This window comes from Pelobates fuscus, chromosome 7 (assembly GCF_036172605.1).
Source record: "Pelobates fuscus isolate aPelFus1 chromosome 7, aPelFus1.pri, whole genome shotgun sequence".
Taxonomy (NCBI): Eukaryota; Metazoa; Chordata; class Amphibia; order Anura; family Pelobatidae; genus Pelobates; species Pelobates fuscus.
Genome location: NC_086323.1, coordinates 170361368 through 170378166, shown reverse-complemented (window position 1 = coordinate 170378166; position 16799 = coordinate 170361368). Strand labels below are relative to the sequence as shown.

The window sequence follows — 16799 nt, the reverse complement described above, 5'->3', positions numbered from 1 at the left end:
ATACAGACACACACATACAAACACATGCACAGACATACACACACACACAAACAGAGAAACATTTATACACACTTATACAAAATATTTTAGTCACCCTCCTTTTTGATGCAGGAGGTTGACTTCCCTGGGGTCCAGTGGTGGCTCAGCCTGATGGGAGTCAGAGTTCCCACTCTGACTGCCTCCTCTCTTCTTCCCACATGGCTCTGTTTGATAGCTGGGAGGAGTGACCGGGGCAATCACTTTCTCCCAGCGTCTGATGTCATTTCAGGGGCCCGATCACACTGTTAAAGCACCGCAGTGCTGACCGGGCCTCCTGGAAATCCATAGCCATTGGATGGCCCTAACAGCATGGGCCACCCGATGGGCCCCTTCATGTGCGGCCCCGGCGGTTTTACCGCGCGGGCCAGGGCAGCAACACATGGCAGCGGGCACCCGGTCGCAGGGGTCTGCAGGGCGGCCGGGCCCCCTGGAGTGACAGGCCCAGTTGCAGCTACGACGCCTGCGACCCCTGTATGTACGCCACGGGTCTCATGTATCATCCACGGAACACATAAACCAAAATAAGTAAAATCTCTCCTGTTTAGGAAATCAGGTTCCCCGAATATTATAGATTGCTCATATGATCTGACCATTAGCGCATGGCGTATAGAGGATCAAGAATTTACCTTATACTTCTTCTCTTGAACTTTGGCTTTCTTCGCTGGGAGAGGCTGAGGAGTGTCTGATACAACTGGAAGAAATCAATTTAGATATGTAAATTATCTTTAGAGCACAGACTCTGATCACATTATCTGACTATTATATTTATAACCTAAAAATCATACCGCACTAATCTAAAAGCAGTCCAGCTATGCTTTTTTTCTCCTTTAGTTTCCTTTTCCTATGCTCCCTGTATCTTAATGATTACACTCCCCAACCTTACCACCTGCCTTAATTTACATGTATTATCTTTTCTTCCTTGTTCCAGACCTTAATTACCTGATTGTACTCAAATTGTCTGTTACTGACAGTGAGCTAGTCTAGGAACCTCTTTGTGTCTATACCTGCCTTGGACATGCACATGGATATGTTTATGACTTAGATTTGTAGACCCCCATTAGTTTATTGTAGAGACCCCTTGGCTGAATACACTCCAGCCAAGGAAAATATCTTACATGACAGGTCTCGCTTTGGAGTCAATTTCTTTCTTCTGATGGGGAACTCGTCAATTTTTAGCTCTCCCTCATCTGACACATATTCATATTCATCTCTGATCGGCTTGGTTTTGTCTTCTTTAAAATTCTGTAGGGATCCAAAAATACTTGGGCTATTCTGAGACTTGATTCCCTTGGTCCTGGTATTTAAAAAAAAAAAAGTTAGAGAGGTTTGTTTGGAGCACTGTGATAATAAAACACAACAGAATCCAAGCTCAATGTAACAAAAGAGTTCAATGTAAACCAAAAAGGTCAAGATATGTTGCACTCAACAGTTCTCTATTCTGTTGATCTCTAGAAGTGGGAGGCTTGATTTGAATTATATCCTGATACACTATACAGATAACTGGAGCATTATTACAGGCACTGCTTGCTATAATTGGAAAGACAGCATGTGGAGTGATGCGCAGTCTCTCAAAAAATCTATATTAAAAGCAATGAAGCAACAATTAGAAAACACAGCAGAAAAGCTAAAAATGCTATGTCACTCTCACCAAAATTATGTTTATTTGCCACGTTAATATATATATAACACCCAAAGATTGCATGTCATTTATATGTTCTAAAAAGGAAAGGAAGCAGATTTTGATGCAGGTAGTAAGATGCAGGAGAAATAAGAAACAAGATGTGGGAAAACAGGATAAAGGTAAAGATAACCATTTCTGGACATTTTAAAATTAGTCCTGAAAAAGATTGGGAACAAAGTGTTCACCATTATTGCTGCTGGAATTAATAATTGTAATCAGCCTGGCATAGAATTCATGAACTGATGTACTGCGCCGTCACTGAGGCACATGGGACTTTTTTTTTTTTATCATGAAGTCAAGCGTGGTGCTACTGTTCTAAATCAAACTTTTGTCATTAATCTTCTTGAAGCTTGGGCTGGTGCAGAAGTTGTAGGAAATGACATTCTATTAATTATTCTGCATACTAATTATTACTGACCATTAGGTCTTGGGTCTGACCGAGGAGAAACTGGATACAGTGCAGTTATAAAAACAAATGCTTAAATCTCAAACATTCTAAGTTTTACAAAGTGAAATCGAACAACACATTGTTCATATAAAAAGCAGTAATCATTTACAAGCAAATAACTATGATAATATTTGTATTATTAAAAAAAAAAAAATCATTTTGGGGGCAGAGCCGAACAACCGGGCTGAGCAGATGCATTTAATGAGAGCTCCGGACTTTAAGAGAAAATTACTCATCTGGGAGGACCAAATCCCGACCCAAAAGAACAGCAGGACTCACCTTCAACGAGCAACTCACAATGGGACAGAAAACAAAAAAAATGAAGTGGACAAGCTCTTGGCTTGTCCACTTAATTTTTTTTTTCTGTCCCATTGTGAGCCTAAACATCGACAAAAAATATTCAGGCAGGCAAATGGCGCGACAGGGCCCAAAATGGCCGCTTACCCTGAGGTCTAATCGGACATGTCGGATGATTTTTACTCCGACGAAGAGGTGGATGAAATTCCGGTGAAAAGAACACCGGCACCGGCCCGCCCAGACTCTGATCCGGTCACCACATCAGTCCTGAAGGCACTTCTGGCGGACCTTCAAACAACAATCCTAAAGGACATAGCAAACATCCGCACAGATATACAAGGCCTGACAGGTCGGATGGGAGTCCTGGAGACCACTCCGAGCGACCAAGCCCAGCAGCTGGCTACACTCCAGCAAACTGTGATGGAGCTGCAGCACCAGGCTGAGAGACACGACCGCTGCTTTGCTGCACTGGAAGACATGAGGCGCAAGTACCAACGTTAAGGTACAGGGTGTTAGGGAGGATAACCCAGCAATGGAACTACTGCACCTATTAAGGTGCTTATTCCAAACACTACTCCTCCAGAGACACAGGAAGACAGTGGGGCTGGAAGGATTCTTCCGCATGCCCAAAGCAGCATCCAGGGACCTGGTGGTTCGCTTCCAGAATGTAAGGGATAAAGACACAGTCATGGCAGCCATAAAGGACCGCACTCCCTACAAATTCGAGTCTATGTCACTCACATTCTTCCAAGACCTCTCAGGAAATACCCTAGCATGGCAAAGGTCGCTACTACCCTTCACTTCCCTCCTCAGACGACACACAATATACAGTACCGATGGAGGAAGGAACGCACACTTATGGCTTGCAAGGGAGAAGAGAAATAATTGTTACAGGACCTCGGGGAAGCCACAAAGCTGCTAGACATCCTGAGCCTCACAACACATAACTGGGACCCTGCGACTACTATCCCGTTTGTGCCAAGAAAGTCCACACCGGACTCGTATGCAGCAAGCACCACCTGACTTACACGGCAGAAATACCTGCTTAAGATCACCCTGAATTTACACTCTAAGATTTACTTTAGTTTAGGCACAGTTGAATAGTTACACGTATTAATCTTCCTCTCAGTTCGAAGAGTGGTTATCAACCACTTAAGTTACCCCCACCCCCCCCCCACCTACCTAATTGGCTCTGAAAAGAGCTAACACCACAAGCCAAGTTCTCCCATTCCTAAGCATACCTTTAACACAATAGCAAAGTTTGGAGATTTATACCCCCTTGCCTAGCGGGGCCCAACTGGCATATGACTACACGGGAGGTAGTCTCTGATGTTTATCCTTTACTATCACTCAGAATATAAACACATTTAAGTTCATTTCATTTCAGTTCATAGTAGGTGGCACAGATAGCAGTTTTATCTTATTGAAACGTACATGTCTCCGTGTACAACAAATGTTTACATGTCCTGAAATCTCATGCCTGTGAATTGAATACAAAAATAAAAAAATAAAAAAAATAATACCCAATATATCTTATTTTACCATGAGATCGCTTCCACTGTAGTGTTTGTAAACCCAATGCATAAGGCATCTGTTGCTGGTTTTGTGTGCTGTCGTTTTTATTGTGACTGACAATCTGAGGAAATTAATTTTCATACACTTGAAATTTTATCATATTTACATAACATTTTAAGAGGAAACTGGTAATTGCAAAGAATTAAAGCAATTGCATTTTTGTCAAAATAACAGAAACTGAAAAAAATCATCCAACTCTTTAGGTTTTAAAATGTGCAATTCTTTTAATTAAACAGTGTTTCTTATAATGTGTTTTTTTTATTTTTTTTGTTAACTGTAAATGAAAGTTGATTTATTCTGAACATATATGTTTAGTTATGCTTCAATAAAGTATATCAATAAAAAAAAAGAAAAACAGTCACCCGATAAGGGACCAGGCGTCTTGTTAAAAGGACTTGTGTGCTGGGGATAACCCACAATTCAAATACAAATATTTACAAAATCCAACATGCCAATCACTACACAATTACAAAAAATAAAATAGAAGAATCAATAGCGTTATTATAGCTGAATAAACTGGAACTTAATACAACAGTAAAACAAATTAAATATGGATAAAATACAGGACAGATTAGGTGATTATACCCTTTTAAAGTTTCACATGGGTGTACTCCCTATAATTGTTCCCCTAATGAGTTAACGTTAATTAAAATAATAGACTCTAATGAATTGGCAAGGACAAACCTTGGTATAAGTCTGCTAATAAACAACTGTTGGGTCGAGAGCCTCTGTATTACTACACAGTGATATTTGGGGAGGTAGGATGTGTACTCTGGTTTAGCAACTTGAATTATCCATCCTCATAATTAATTTTCTTTCTATTACTATATAGGATATCTGGATATAGGATTTTCTACAGAGTCCAACTTCTCTCTCTAATCCCATCTCAAGTTATCACTTTGAAGAATTCATGGTAAGGGCACCTTGGTATGTCTGATTCCCATCCTTCTTACTGTATTATTCTCCAGGGTGGATTAAATTTTTTTTTTTTTTTTTTTGTGGAATAAGATTTTTTAATTTTTTTGTGTTACATAAAGCTGGTCTTACAGAATTTTCCATATATTCCAATATCTTAGAAAACAGCTGTCTCACAGCTTAACTTTATTTAAAAGACACCAGTGACAGTAATATAGTGACTATGAAAACCTTTAAACAAAACAAAACAGATACTTGCGGTGGCAGATTCATACCTCTAGACAATTAGAAAGATTTTGAGGTTGGCTGATTTAAGGTTTTATTGCCATTAAGCAGTTCTCAATGCCATAACTATGATGGGCCTGCACAATAGCACGTTATGTTACACAATATACTACATGAGGCGGAGTTAAGATAGACTAGATTACCTCTTTACCAAGTGTAACTACTAGTCTTCAGTGTGCAACATTTGGGTGTTTAATAGATCCGTAAAAATTCGAGCCAGTAGGCAGAAACAATTACTTGGCATTTTACATATGGCCTATATTTGCTTTTCTGTTTTTACGTCCAGAAAACCAGCAATATGGCTCATTAGCATGAGCTAAGTCACAGAGCTATAATATTAAATTAAGTTTAGAAATATTCCGTGAACATTCCAATCTTTCAATATCCTGCTATTTCACCAGTTCTATAATAAGGCTGTCCAAGTTTGATACTGCAGAATTTTGCAAGCTACATCTCAAGGGTTACAGAAATGCATCTCACAAGATGCTGCAATGCAAAGTTCAGACATTGCTTTCCTACATTTAGTTAGAAATGTAGTGATAAATCTGATACGAGGGCAGTCTAATCCTTAAAGAAAAATACACAAACTCTATAACAAACTATATCTCAAAGTCAGTTCAACTTAATGTTACACACGCGCACATGCTTGAGCACTTCAGTGGCACACCTAGAATTTTCTGTTGCTGTATATTCACAGAAGCAGCCCTGCGGTTTAAGAAACTGAGGAACAGGTTAACAAACTAGATTGCAAGGTTTCTGAGCTAGTGAAGTAAACTGTAAAAACAAACTTACAATGTTAGGAAAATCTGCAAATATACATATAAATTCCATAAAGTAGTAGCGCACTGATAACATGCGGCAAATCAAGATAGGAATTTCAACAACCCCAATACCCATATAATTAAAGTTAAAACTAAATTGTGCAAAAGGAAAAAAATTAAAATAAAAAACAAAACACAAATCTACTTTTATTGCATCCACCACTTAATAACCAAACTGTTTTTACAATTCTGATTGGAGCGGTGACAATTTGTTCACACAGGTGCAGTCAACAAAGTTAACGTCCCTGAGGTTATCTTTAAACTTTTATTTTTAACATTAATGTGTTACATTTCAGGTTTCTACTAGAGACTGGAAATTAGCAGACTTACACCAAGGTTTGTCCTTGCCAATTTATTAAAGTCTATTATTTCAACGTTAACTCATTAGAACAATTGTAAGGAGTACTCTGTGAATACCCATGTGACACTTTAAAAGGATGGCCTAATCCATCCTGTATTTTAAAAGTTTTTATTTTTATTACTGACGTCCCAGTTCATTCAGCTGTAAAAGTTGTATATTTTCTCTTTATTGCAATTGTCTAGAGTCTTTTTCATTCCAATATTCCTAAATTTTGGAATGTTGGGTTTTGTTAATATTTGTATATAAATAGATATCCTATAATGCCACCCCCATCACATTTCACAGTAATAAAAAAACTAAATTATGAATTATGACAAGACATGTTATGCATGTTCCCCTTACCCAAATGGCTTTTTGTTGAAAGAGAATTTGAATTTATTGTCCTTATTTGCAGAAAATGGAGTCTTTTGTACTCTGTGCTCTTCTTCCATTTTTAATAAAGAATCGGGTTTGCTGTTCTGAAAAAGTAGTATTATGGCAGATTTAGAAACAAAATAATGTACAGAATATACAAAGATCCTGAAAAGACATTCCAGCTCATAGAAGGATGAACTATAAAGGGACATTCCGGGTTAAAAGTGCCTTCCAGTCTTTTTTGTAATATTTTTTATTGATATCCTAAAGTAAGACATTGAAACTCAAAAGTATAACAAAAATAAGAAGTTTCATAACATGAGTATGCTAAAAACCAAAGACATTACAAACATGAGCAAATACAAGTTCTATGTGCATATTTATTTATATGTAATTTAGTAAGAAAACCCAAAGCTAGAAGGAAAGAGAGAGGGGAAAAGGTAGGTGGAGGAAGGGATGGCATAAGATTCAAATGCAAATGCCCCAAATAAATGTAATGGTAATGAATCAAGCCACTGTACGATGACTAAATAAAGAGTATGGTTAGTCCAAGCATCATAATCACTACAGTTCGCTGTAGGGGTCACAATGCCAGGAATATCCTGGACTGGTTCCCCAGTCATGGGGCAAACCATTTAGCAACAGTTTGCACTCTTACCTGGGTCCCGCCGGGCATAGAGACTCCTTTCAGAGCTGGTGACGCGTTTCCGGTTTCTGCAGAGCTGCAGAAGGCGGAAACCGTTCCAGTAGCCATTCTTTGCCTGAGAGCATCAACTTTAAGTCAATGAATAGCACACTGTGCACGAAAATTAGTACTGAATTGACATTAAAAAATACAAATCAAAGAATACAGTGTGTTGATGCTTCTGAACAGCATACATATGGATGTATACAAAATGTGTTTTCTCCTGTCACCTACAGAAATACTAAATAACACATAACATAGAAAAAGCAATATACCCATAAGCGAGCACACAAAAATAGATACGTATACAAGTATCTAGTCTTTTGTTCTCACTTTTAGGTGTATAGCATTTCTACTGAATTGATAGAAGCCAGCCTGGATGAATAAAAAAAGAGAAATAAAGGTACTGAAAATGATTAATGTAATAGCAAAACCCTTATAGTGACATCCAGTTAATTGTTGCTTAATCCCAATTCTCTAAAATGATGTGATTCATAGAGGCTATCCAAAGCATACCACAATCTGGCTAACTTTTCAATCTCTCCCTTTAAGGAGATGCTATAAAGTATATTTCTTCTGTACTGTGTAGTAGCCATTCACGAGTGCTTGTTGGTACTTTTTCCAATGAAAATGTTTTATAATTGAAGCTGCATTTATCATCCCTCTAAACCTCTCAGCTGCAGGCAAGCACATAGCCACACTACCTATGGCTTACAAATCACCATTTTTAAATACTTGGTTTTCATTGTTACAAGTGACGTAACGGGCTCTGACTCTGCAAACACAACATTGAGTATTCTATGCCTCACTGAAAGTCTGGGATAAGTTGAAAGACAAATTCTCCATTGTCCTCCCCTCTTTCACCCATAACCGTACTCCTGTGCAACAGAGCAGTCTTGCAAAGAATCTGGGCCACGGATTTCAGTGGATTAGAAGGGTGCAGGGTGTACCTCTCTGTCGGCCAACTATCCTGAGCCTCCATGACTATTTTAAATATTCACAAGTACAGGTCTTTGCTCATGTCCCAGAGAAAGCTGTAACCACTTAATTCTCTAGCACTGAAAACCGACTCTTCTCCACTAAATTCTCGAAAGGGTGCAATTTCTGCATCGGATGGGGATGTGTTGGAAAACACTTAGGAAACAGACGTGTCACACAATATTTTGATGGTCTAGTTACATTATTTAATAGTTAAAAGACCAACACAGACCTGTTGTTATGTTGGAGAGGATGCAAATGCCTCAAAGTCCAACAGTATTGGCATCAGTTATAAGGCTTACAAGAGGTGGTTTTCATTAGATCATTTGATTCTGATCCCTGGTCTGTATCAACTAATCCCAATAGAGGGCTTCCTTACTTATAACCTAAAAGTTTACAACAAAATCACAGTTACTGCCAGATGTATATTTTTGCCATTTTGCGGAGTGATTCAATCGCTGGCATCAGGGAAGTAAGGATCAGTTTAGGATCAATGATATCCAGCTGGTGGATGGGCTAACAATCAATGTACATAATACGACATCCCCTTATACTAAAGTTTGGAGGTTATGAGAGGAATACAATTTCCCTTCTTGCTACAGATTCACATGGATCCTGTGGTGGTAGATCCCCACAACTTTTTCACATCCTCTCTACAATATCTGTATTCGTCTCTACCCTATATTGAAAATTTGTCAGGCTCTGGGAAGACAGTAATGATTTGTATACCTATATTATATGGTGTTCCGCCTTCTTTAAAAGAAATCATATAAATGAGAAAAAAAAGTTCAGGCTTAAGTCCTCATAAACAATAATTTATACAAGTGCACCCTGCTTCAATATGTGGCGGTTCAAGAGCAACTACACTAAATGTAGGACAGGAACACAAATATTATTGTTTTTATTTATAGCACTTATTTATAGGCATTAAAAATACTATATATACTCCCTGCCAGATAATATGTAGATGTTATGCTCCCAGTACCTTGCATTTATTCACATTCCTAACAGATTATTTGCAGACTGTATGGTTACCTTTACCTTGTATTTCCATTTGGCTTCAGTTTTGGGTTTATTCTGCTCCCGGATTTCAAATTTCTCAATGTCATTTTGTTTTGGAGTGTCTCCCTTGATTGGAGCAGTTATCTCCTCTTTAGGTGTCTGAAAGTTAAAAAATATGGATAAGGATATATTTACTGAATAACCAGGATGTGTTATTTAAATAGTTTTAGATTAGTTAAAAATGTTGAGCCTCTAGTGACTTACGTTCTGTACCTTGAAACCCAATTATTTGAGAAAATGGTTTAGAAAATCAAGTCACATGGTCACCCTAAGCACTATCTAGAATCAGAGTGGCTCAGATACTTTAAAAACTGCTGCAACTCTGAGCCTACTACTTAGAGCTGTCAATCAGGCTACCTAGAACTAGAGTTCTGGATTGTTTGTGTTAATTTGTCCAAGTTGCATGTTGAGTCTGTATGATGTAAGCACAACACAGGCTGTGAACTGATCTGCTCTTGAAGATAAACTATTTACCCATAAACTTTTGCTGTGTAGGAGGATTTATGGGATTAAAGTCCTGATGATGGATTGGCCCACCCTCTTACAATTAGACTGGCTTGTTATCATAACCACAACAACTTGTCCTTTCATCGTTACCTTTCCAACGTTAGCTTGCTCTCAAATATACCCTTTCCCTTTCCTGTATTAACCAATAAGCTGTTTCCTCTACAATTGCCAAATCCCCATTAGACTGTACTCACTGTCCCTTTCTTTGGAGTGTCAACTTTAACAAGTGCATCCTTGGTGTGAGCCTCTAGGAGGTCGAGATCAGGAGTGGTTGGAAGAGATATTGGGATTTCTTTCATCTTCTTGGCTTTCTTCTTTCCACCTTCCTTATTCTTCGGAGGTTTAGGAACCTTTGGAGGCTTGGGGATTTTAGGGACTTTGGCCGCCTTTGGAGGTTTTTCTGCTTTGGGGAGTTTGCCTGGTTTTGGAGGCTTAGGTGGTTTGGGCATTTTTTCCCCCTTTGGAGTCTTTTTTTTAGCAGGTTTATCCACAGGGGGTGGTGTATCTGGTATCGGAGGAGGAGAAGGAGGTTCCTCTTTTTCCAACTTTTCCACCACATTGCTTCCTTCTATCTTTTCATTGGCACTCACATCTGTCTTGTTTGTTTTTGATGCATTCTGCATTGTTAAAGAAAGGAACATGTTTAGACCATCACCATCAGCATGTTTGACCACATCAAAATACAACCACCCTTCACTGTGGTTGCTTACATTCAGTGTTATATATATATATATATAACATCAGCTACTGGATTTAGGATGAAGTTTAAATTTCTCAGACAGCTGTAGTTTAAAGGAAAAAAAAGTACACACATCAGTATGTTTTAGTATTTTTTCTACCAGAGAAAATCAGCTAGCAGTCCGTGTGGGATCCCATGTGTGATTAACTGATTGGCAGCATGTTAAACCAACATACGGCAGGAAAGCACTGTGCATGTTCGCCCTGCCAGTATGTGCAACTTAAAGCTGTCTGGGCAGACATGGCTAACTAGTGAAATCTCAGAACAAATGCATGGTTTTGTGTTTTGTCTGTAGAAAGATGCAGGTTCAGTGTTTAAGAGAGACATATTCAGCCAATAAATTGACTGCAGGGTACTGAAAAATGCCGAGTGCAGTAGCAAAGTTCAGTAGGGTGCAATTACAATGATCCACTGATTTTAGTTGCTACTATCATTAAGTTAAATATAAAAATAACAAAAATGTTAAAAAAAACTGATTCTCCTGGTTTGTTCTGCTTAAGTTATTAGTAAAATTACTTCTCTTTTCGTGCAAATAGTTAGACGCAGCCGGTGGTTTATTAATTGTGATCAGCCTCACTATCTAGCATGTTACACAGTAATCTACTTAATTAACAGCCTGTTTCTTTTACCCTATGCTATAAGTCCACTGTTTGTGCAGTACTCTTGCATACATGCAACCAAGTCTACTAACAATCTACTATAGCATGTTATACCGTTACAATAGTTATGCCTCTCTATAGCTGCCTGTCCATGTCGTGACCCGTACTAATAAGCGATTACATCTTTAATACATATCTATCTAAATGTCTAGATTACCCATTCCCTGGCAGGCTGTATACAGCTCATCGATTTTATTGAATCTTTAACCCATCTAACCAAGGTCAGTGCGTAGTTTATAGCAGTATACTCTCTACTTGCTATCTCTCCTCAAGCACTGAATACTACTTATCGTTAATATTTTCTTTGCCTCAAAAAAAAAGAAAAAGTGCCACAATCTCAACATGTATATCATTATTTCCTATGACATGTTTATGTTTACTTATGTACGTACTTAACAATGCACTACCAAAATAAAGAATTAAAAGAAAAAAACTGATTCAGAAATAAATTCTCTTAGCTGTGGTTTTAAAGCTGCCCATGCTACATTGTGTAATCAGAAATGAAAAAAGTTCTGCTTTTCAAGAGTTAGTGAGATATAACAATCAAAGATTTTGACACACATAACTTCACTATAGCACAGTTCTCTGAAAATAATTGATAAAAACAATTGTTAAAAATGTCCAAGGATGCTTTGCCAGAATTGGTTAAGCAGAAATTTGTGAATAGTAGAATGCTACATCTGAGGATCCCATTGTATTAACTTACAGACATGTAGAGGTAGTCAAGTCTTCTCTATACACTGACATATTTTGGCACGGCACGGTAACATCTAACCTAATTCCGTGACTTTTTGATTTGCTTTTTTTTTTCCACTTTAATGGAGCGTTCAGCATCCAATGTCAATTAATAATACTGCTTAACAATGAAAATGTTTCTGACTTGAAAATATGTCTAATTGATTTCAGGATGTAAAAAACGAATATAACACTTAAAACTCCCAGTTAGCTCTTTAGTTCCGAGATATAGCCCATGTATGATGATGTAGGGTAGGGTATAGAGTAAAGGGTGTGGCAAACCTGGATAAAGAAATTATGAGTCACTGTAGGCCAAGCATGTTAAGCTTGCGGCCCACAATGAATATATTTGCAGCCTGCCTGCCCTGGGGCAGCTTTGTGCTATGGCTGCGACCAGCCGCAAGACAGGAAAGATATTTCCTGTCTGATTCTTGTCTTCCCTCACACTGCCACAAGAAGGCAGAGTGGCTGTCTGTCTGCAGAGCAGGCCAGCCACTCCTCCTTCCTGTGTAGTGTGTTAAATTGGGGACAGTGTGCAGTGTATTCATTTGAGGAAGGTAGGGGGCAGTATATTAATTTGGGAAGTGAGGGGTAGCAGTGTATTAAATTGGGGGAGGGAGAGGGCCAGTGTATTCATTTTAAGGGGGTAGTGTATTAGAGTAGTGGGAGGGGGGGCAGTATGTTACATTTGGGGAAGGTGGTATATTAATTTGGGGAGGAGAGGGGCAGTGTATTACAATGGGGAAGGACAGTGTATTGATTTGAGGAAGGGAGGGGGCAGTGTATTAATTTAGGGGAGGAAGGGTGATAGTGAATTTATTTGGATGAGGGACAGGACCAGTGTATTCATTTTAGGGGAGGGCAGTGTATTAGAGTAGTGGGAGGGGGGGCAGTATGTTACATTTGGGGAAGGTGGTATATTAATTTGGGGAGGAGAGGGGCGGTGTATTACATTGGGGAAGGGCAGTGTATTAATTTTAGGAAGGGAGGGGGCAGTACATTAATTTAGGGGAGTAAGGGCGCTAGTGTATTTATTTGGGGGGGGAGTGTATTAACCCCTTAAGGACACTTGACATGTGTGACATGTCATGATTCCCTTTTATTCCAGAAGTTTGGTCCTTAAGGGGTTAAAGTGGTGATAAAGTTTATTAGAGTGGTGGGAGGGAGTAGTGTATTAGAGTGGTGGGGCAGTGTATTCGAGTGGTGGGGGCAGTGTGTTATATTGGGGGAGGGAGGAGGGTAGTGTATTAATTTGGGGGGAGGGAGGGCAGTGTATTAAATTAGAGTGGTGGGAGTGGGGGCAGTGGATTCAATTAGAGTGGAGTGAGGAGGGGCAGTGTTTTAGATTAAGGGGCAGTGTATTAGATTGAGTGGAGGGGGCAGTATATTAGAATGGAGGGAGTGGGGGCAGTGGATTCAATTAGAGTGGAGTGAGGAGGGGCAGTGTTTTAGATTAAGGGGCAGTGTATTAGATTGGGTGGAGGGGGCAGTATATTAGAATGGAGGGAGGGGGTTAGTGTATTGGATTTGTGGGCAATGTATTGGATTTGTGGGCTGTGTATTAAATTGGGTCAGCATGGAGGTGCTGAACTCTCCCCATGGAGATGCTGATTGGCCACGCAGCTTTTTGCCACACATGCACAATAGCCTCATAATGATTTTCTATGGGAAAGCATTGGAATGGCTAAGATCATCAAGTTTGATGATATGCAAATGCACGTCTCCCTAAAATAAATTAGCTCTTTTGTTTACTTTGAAGCCTTACGAGCGTGAGGACGTCCAGTGTCAGTTAGGCAACTCTTTTTATACTGTACTTTTCTAAATAAACCTTTCTATGAAAACTGATGTTTGGGGGGTTTTTGTGGCCCACATAAACTTATACCTTGTTTAGTTGGCCCGTGTTAGCCTTTGAGTTTGACATGCTTGCTGTAGGCCTTGTTTTGCTTATTGTTTGTGTATAGCTTGCATGTAGTGAAGGCTAGAGTGTTATTTCTTTCATTGTTTTCAGTCACGTGGTTATACTTTCTGTTAAAAGCCAGGACACCCGGGGCGGTGCTAAGCACTGAGTGGAGGACGCATATGTGAGAGGCTCCACGCACTACAGCACTAAATCGTTATTACCGCACATTTTTTCAAACTACCCTGACGGCGGCTCTGGTCAGCAATGGGTCGTAAAACAAAATAACCGAGACCTGATCAGGCATGACAGGCATGAACATAGGGGATATGCTTGACCAAACACATGGTGCGTTTGGGCCTGAGATGGCCTACGACCTGGATTCCTACGATGATTCCTCAGAGGAGCTTGCAATGGGCATGGGAAATGCAAACAAGCTGACTGCTAATCACCCAAAAGTGGTCCCCCGATGTCCTGACACGACACCAGTGACTGCTGAGACGCTGAAAGACATTTTGTCAGACCTGCGGAGGTTCATACAGGTGGATGTGGCCTCGCTGTGAACAGACGTAATAGGCCAAGTGGGCAGACTGAGCACAGTGGAAGCCTTACATAGTTACATAGCTGAAAAGAGACTTGTGTTCACCAAGTTCAGCCTTCCTCACATATCTTTTTGCTGTTGATCCAAAAGAAGAAAAAAAACCTAGTCTGAAGCGATTCCAACAAACTAGGAAAAAAATCAGTCTTGACCCATGAGCCTTGAAAATCACATCCCTGGAAAGGGAAGTTCAAGCTCTCAAAAAGCAGCACATGATATTCGAGCAACTGTAGGAGACGCCGTAATAATAAAAAAATTAGGGGAATACCCAAAGACATCGCAGCGACAGAGCTACCGCATCTCCTGCGGAGACTGCTGACAGCCTTGCTCTCACCAAAACAGGCCAAGAATGTGGTACTTGATGAAAGATTCCGAATCCCAAAACCAGGGAATGCCCCGGACACAGCACCTAAAGACTTGGTGGTCTGCTTCCAGAATTACAAAGACAGCTCTCAGACAGCTCTTAAACGGACATCTCCATATAAATTTGACTAGAGTTAACCTTCTATGCAGACCTGTCTGAAGATACTTTGCAGTGGTGAAAATCCATGCAGCCCTTCACCTCCCTCCTCAGGGAACATGGCATCCGGTACAGAGGGTGCTTCTGCTTCTCGCAGACTGACGGTCATACATGCTGACTCCACACACTCTATTCAAGACCTACAAAGTGCGGCTGCACTACTGGAGAAGCTGGGCCAACCACGGGACTCCCTGAACAAAACGGGTCAACAAGCCGCACCTAAACCTGCGCATAGATAGGACCCAGAGAAAGGGACCCCTTTTGTCCCTCAGAGGGCGTTCTCAGAAGCCTACCCAGTCGCCACAACCTGCGGCTCTATCCTGCCCACGAAGTACAGAGCATTATCTGCTGACCAGAACTAAACTCTGTTCTAAACTTCTGATTTCTTACAAATTAAATGCATGTCTTTTCACTGTTTTTTTTTGGTTTTTGTTCTGACAGTTACACAATTTAATAATATGATAGATATGGCGCACCATGCGTAATACAAAAATGGGCAGCATGGCCAATCGCCTTTCACAGCCCCCTCCCCTCAGCCTCTTTACTAGAGTCCTACTGCGTGACAGAGCACAATTTGGCCCAGAGGCATTAAACTAGCATAGCCATCAGCCATCAGTCCAGACCTTACTAACCGAGCAGCACAAGCCACAACTGGACTGTAGGCCTAAGCAATGCAAATGGAGAGCAAAAAATAGGGCGCAAGAGAATACTGAGAACAGGCAGCAGCTGAAATAGCCTGCCCTTCGGTGGGTCCCCGCTCAGTTCTCAAGCTGGTTTTAGCTCATCTTGTGCCATTACAGAGAGAACATCTCTGAAACATATCAGACTGGTCCCACCCATACGGGCAGTGCAGATCCGAAATGCCAGCAAGTTCCCTCTGCACGAGAGATACAGCAACCCCAGACGATCATTTTAGCCTTGTTAGGCATCATCAGTGAGGCAAAGCTGATATCTCTCTAGGCCCCGTGAGCAAGGGGTCCACGTCTGGATTACCCTTTAAACTTATGGAGAGAAAAAAATAGGGCACAAGATAATACTGAGAACAGGCAGTAGCTGAAATAGCCTGCCCTTCGGTAAAATTATTCATTTTATTTCTTATACTCCATATGTCCCTCCTTTTTATTTATCAAACCTCCCGGCTACCTGACTAGCGACCGCACTCGCGCAACCAAGCGGTTTGCGATTATCTTCAATGGGCATACAAAGGCTGCATTCTCTATGATGGCTTGCGGTTGCTAGGCCATATTTGCCTAATCTTCCTACTCTATATAACATCAAAAACCTTAGTTCATTGGCTTTGATTGATATATTACTCTGTTTAAAACTGTGCCTTATCCTATATGTTATTATATACTTTACAATCTTGAGTTTCTCATGCCAATGAGCTGAACAAAAATAAAGAATAAAAAAAATAAAGCCAGGATGCCACATAAATGTGTTAACATTACTGACAATTTTTGTTATGTGTGTGGTCATGTGACATTTTCTACCCATAAACACTTTAATCGTGAAGAGAGCCTGTCGTCTGGGCACCTCATGGCAGGTCAAGAAAATATAAGTGGAGTGTAAATTGCTCCAAAATCCCATCAGCTATCTGACGATCTGCCTATATCGCAGCCTCCAGAAGAGTACAGTCTGTAGGC

The 16799-nt window shown here is 40.2% G+C and overlaps 1 protein-coding gene across 3 annotated transcripts in view; it reads right to left on the bottom strand.

Moving 5' to 3' along the window:
• The window catches only part of PHF2 (PHD finger protein 2), a 223977-nt gene that overhangs the window by 60489 nt on the left and 146689 nt on the right, over positions 1–16799 (bottom strand). For all 3 annotated transcript variants that reach the window (XM_063426922.1, XM_063426921.1, XM_063426923.1), the window contains exons 12-16: positions 10203–10625; positions 9481–9600; positions 6765–6880; positions 1155–1333; positions 666–730 (exon numbers count right to left, since the gene is read on the bottom strand). In XM_063426922.1, the coding sequence (XP_063282992.1) occupies positions 666–730; positions 1155–1333; positions 6765–6880; positions 9481–9600; positions 10203–10625 (903 nt within the window). The remainder of the gene's footprint in view (positions 1–665; positions 731–1154; positions 1334–6764; positions 6881–9480; positions 9601–10202; positions 10626–16799) is intronic.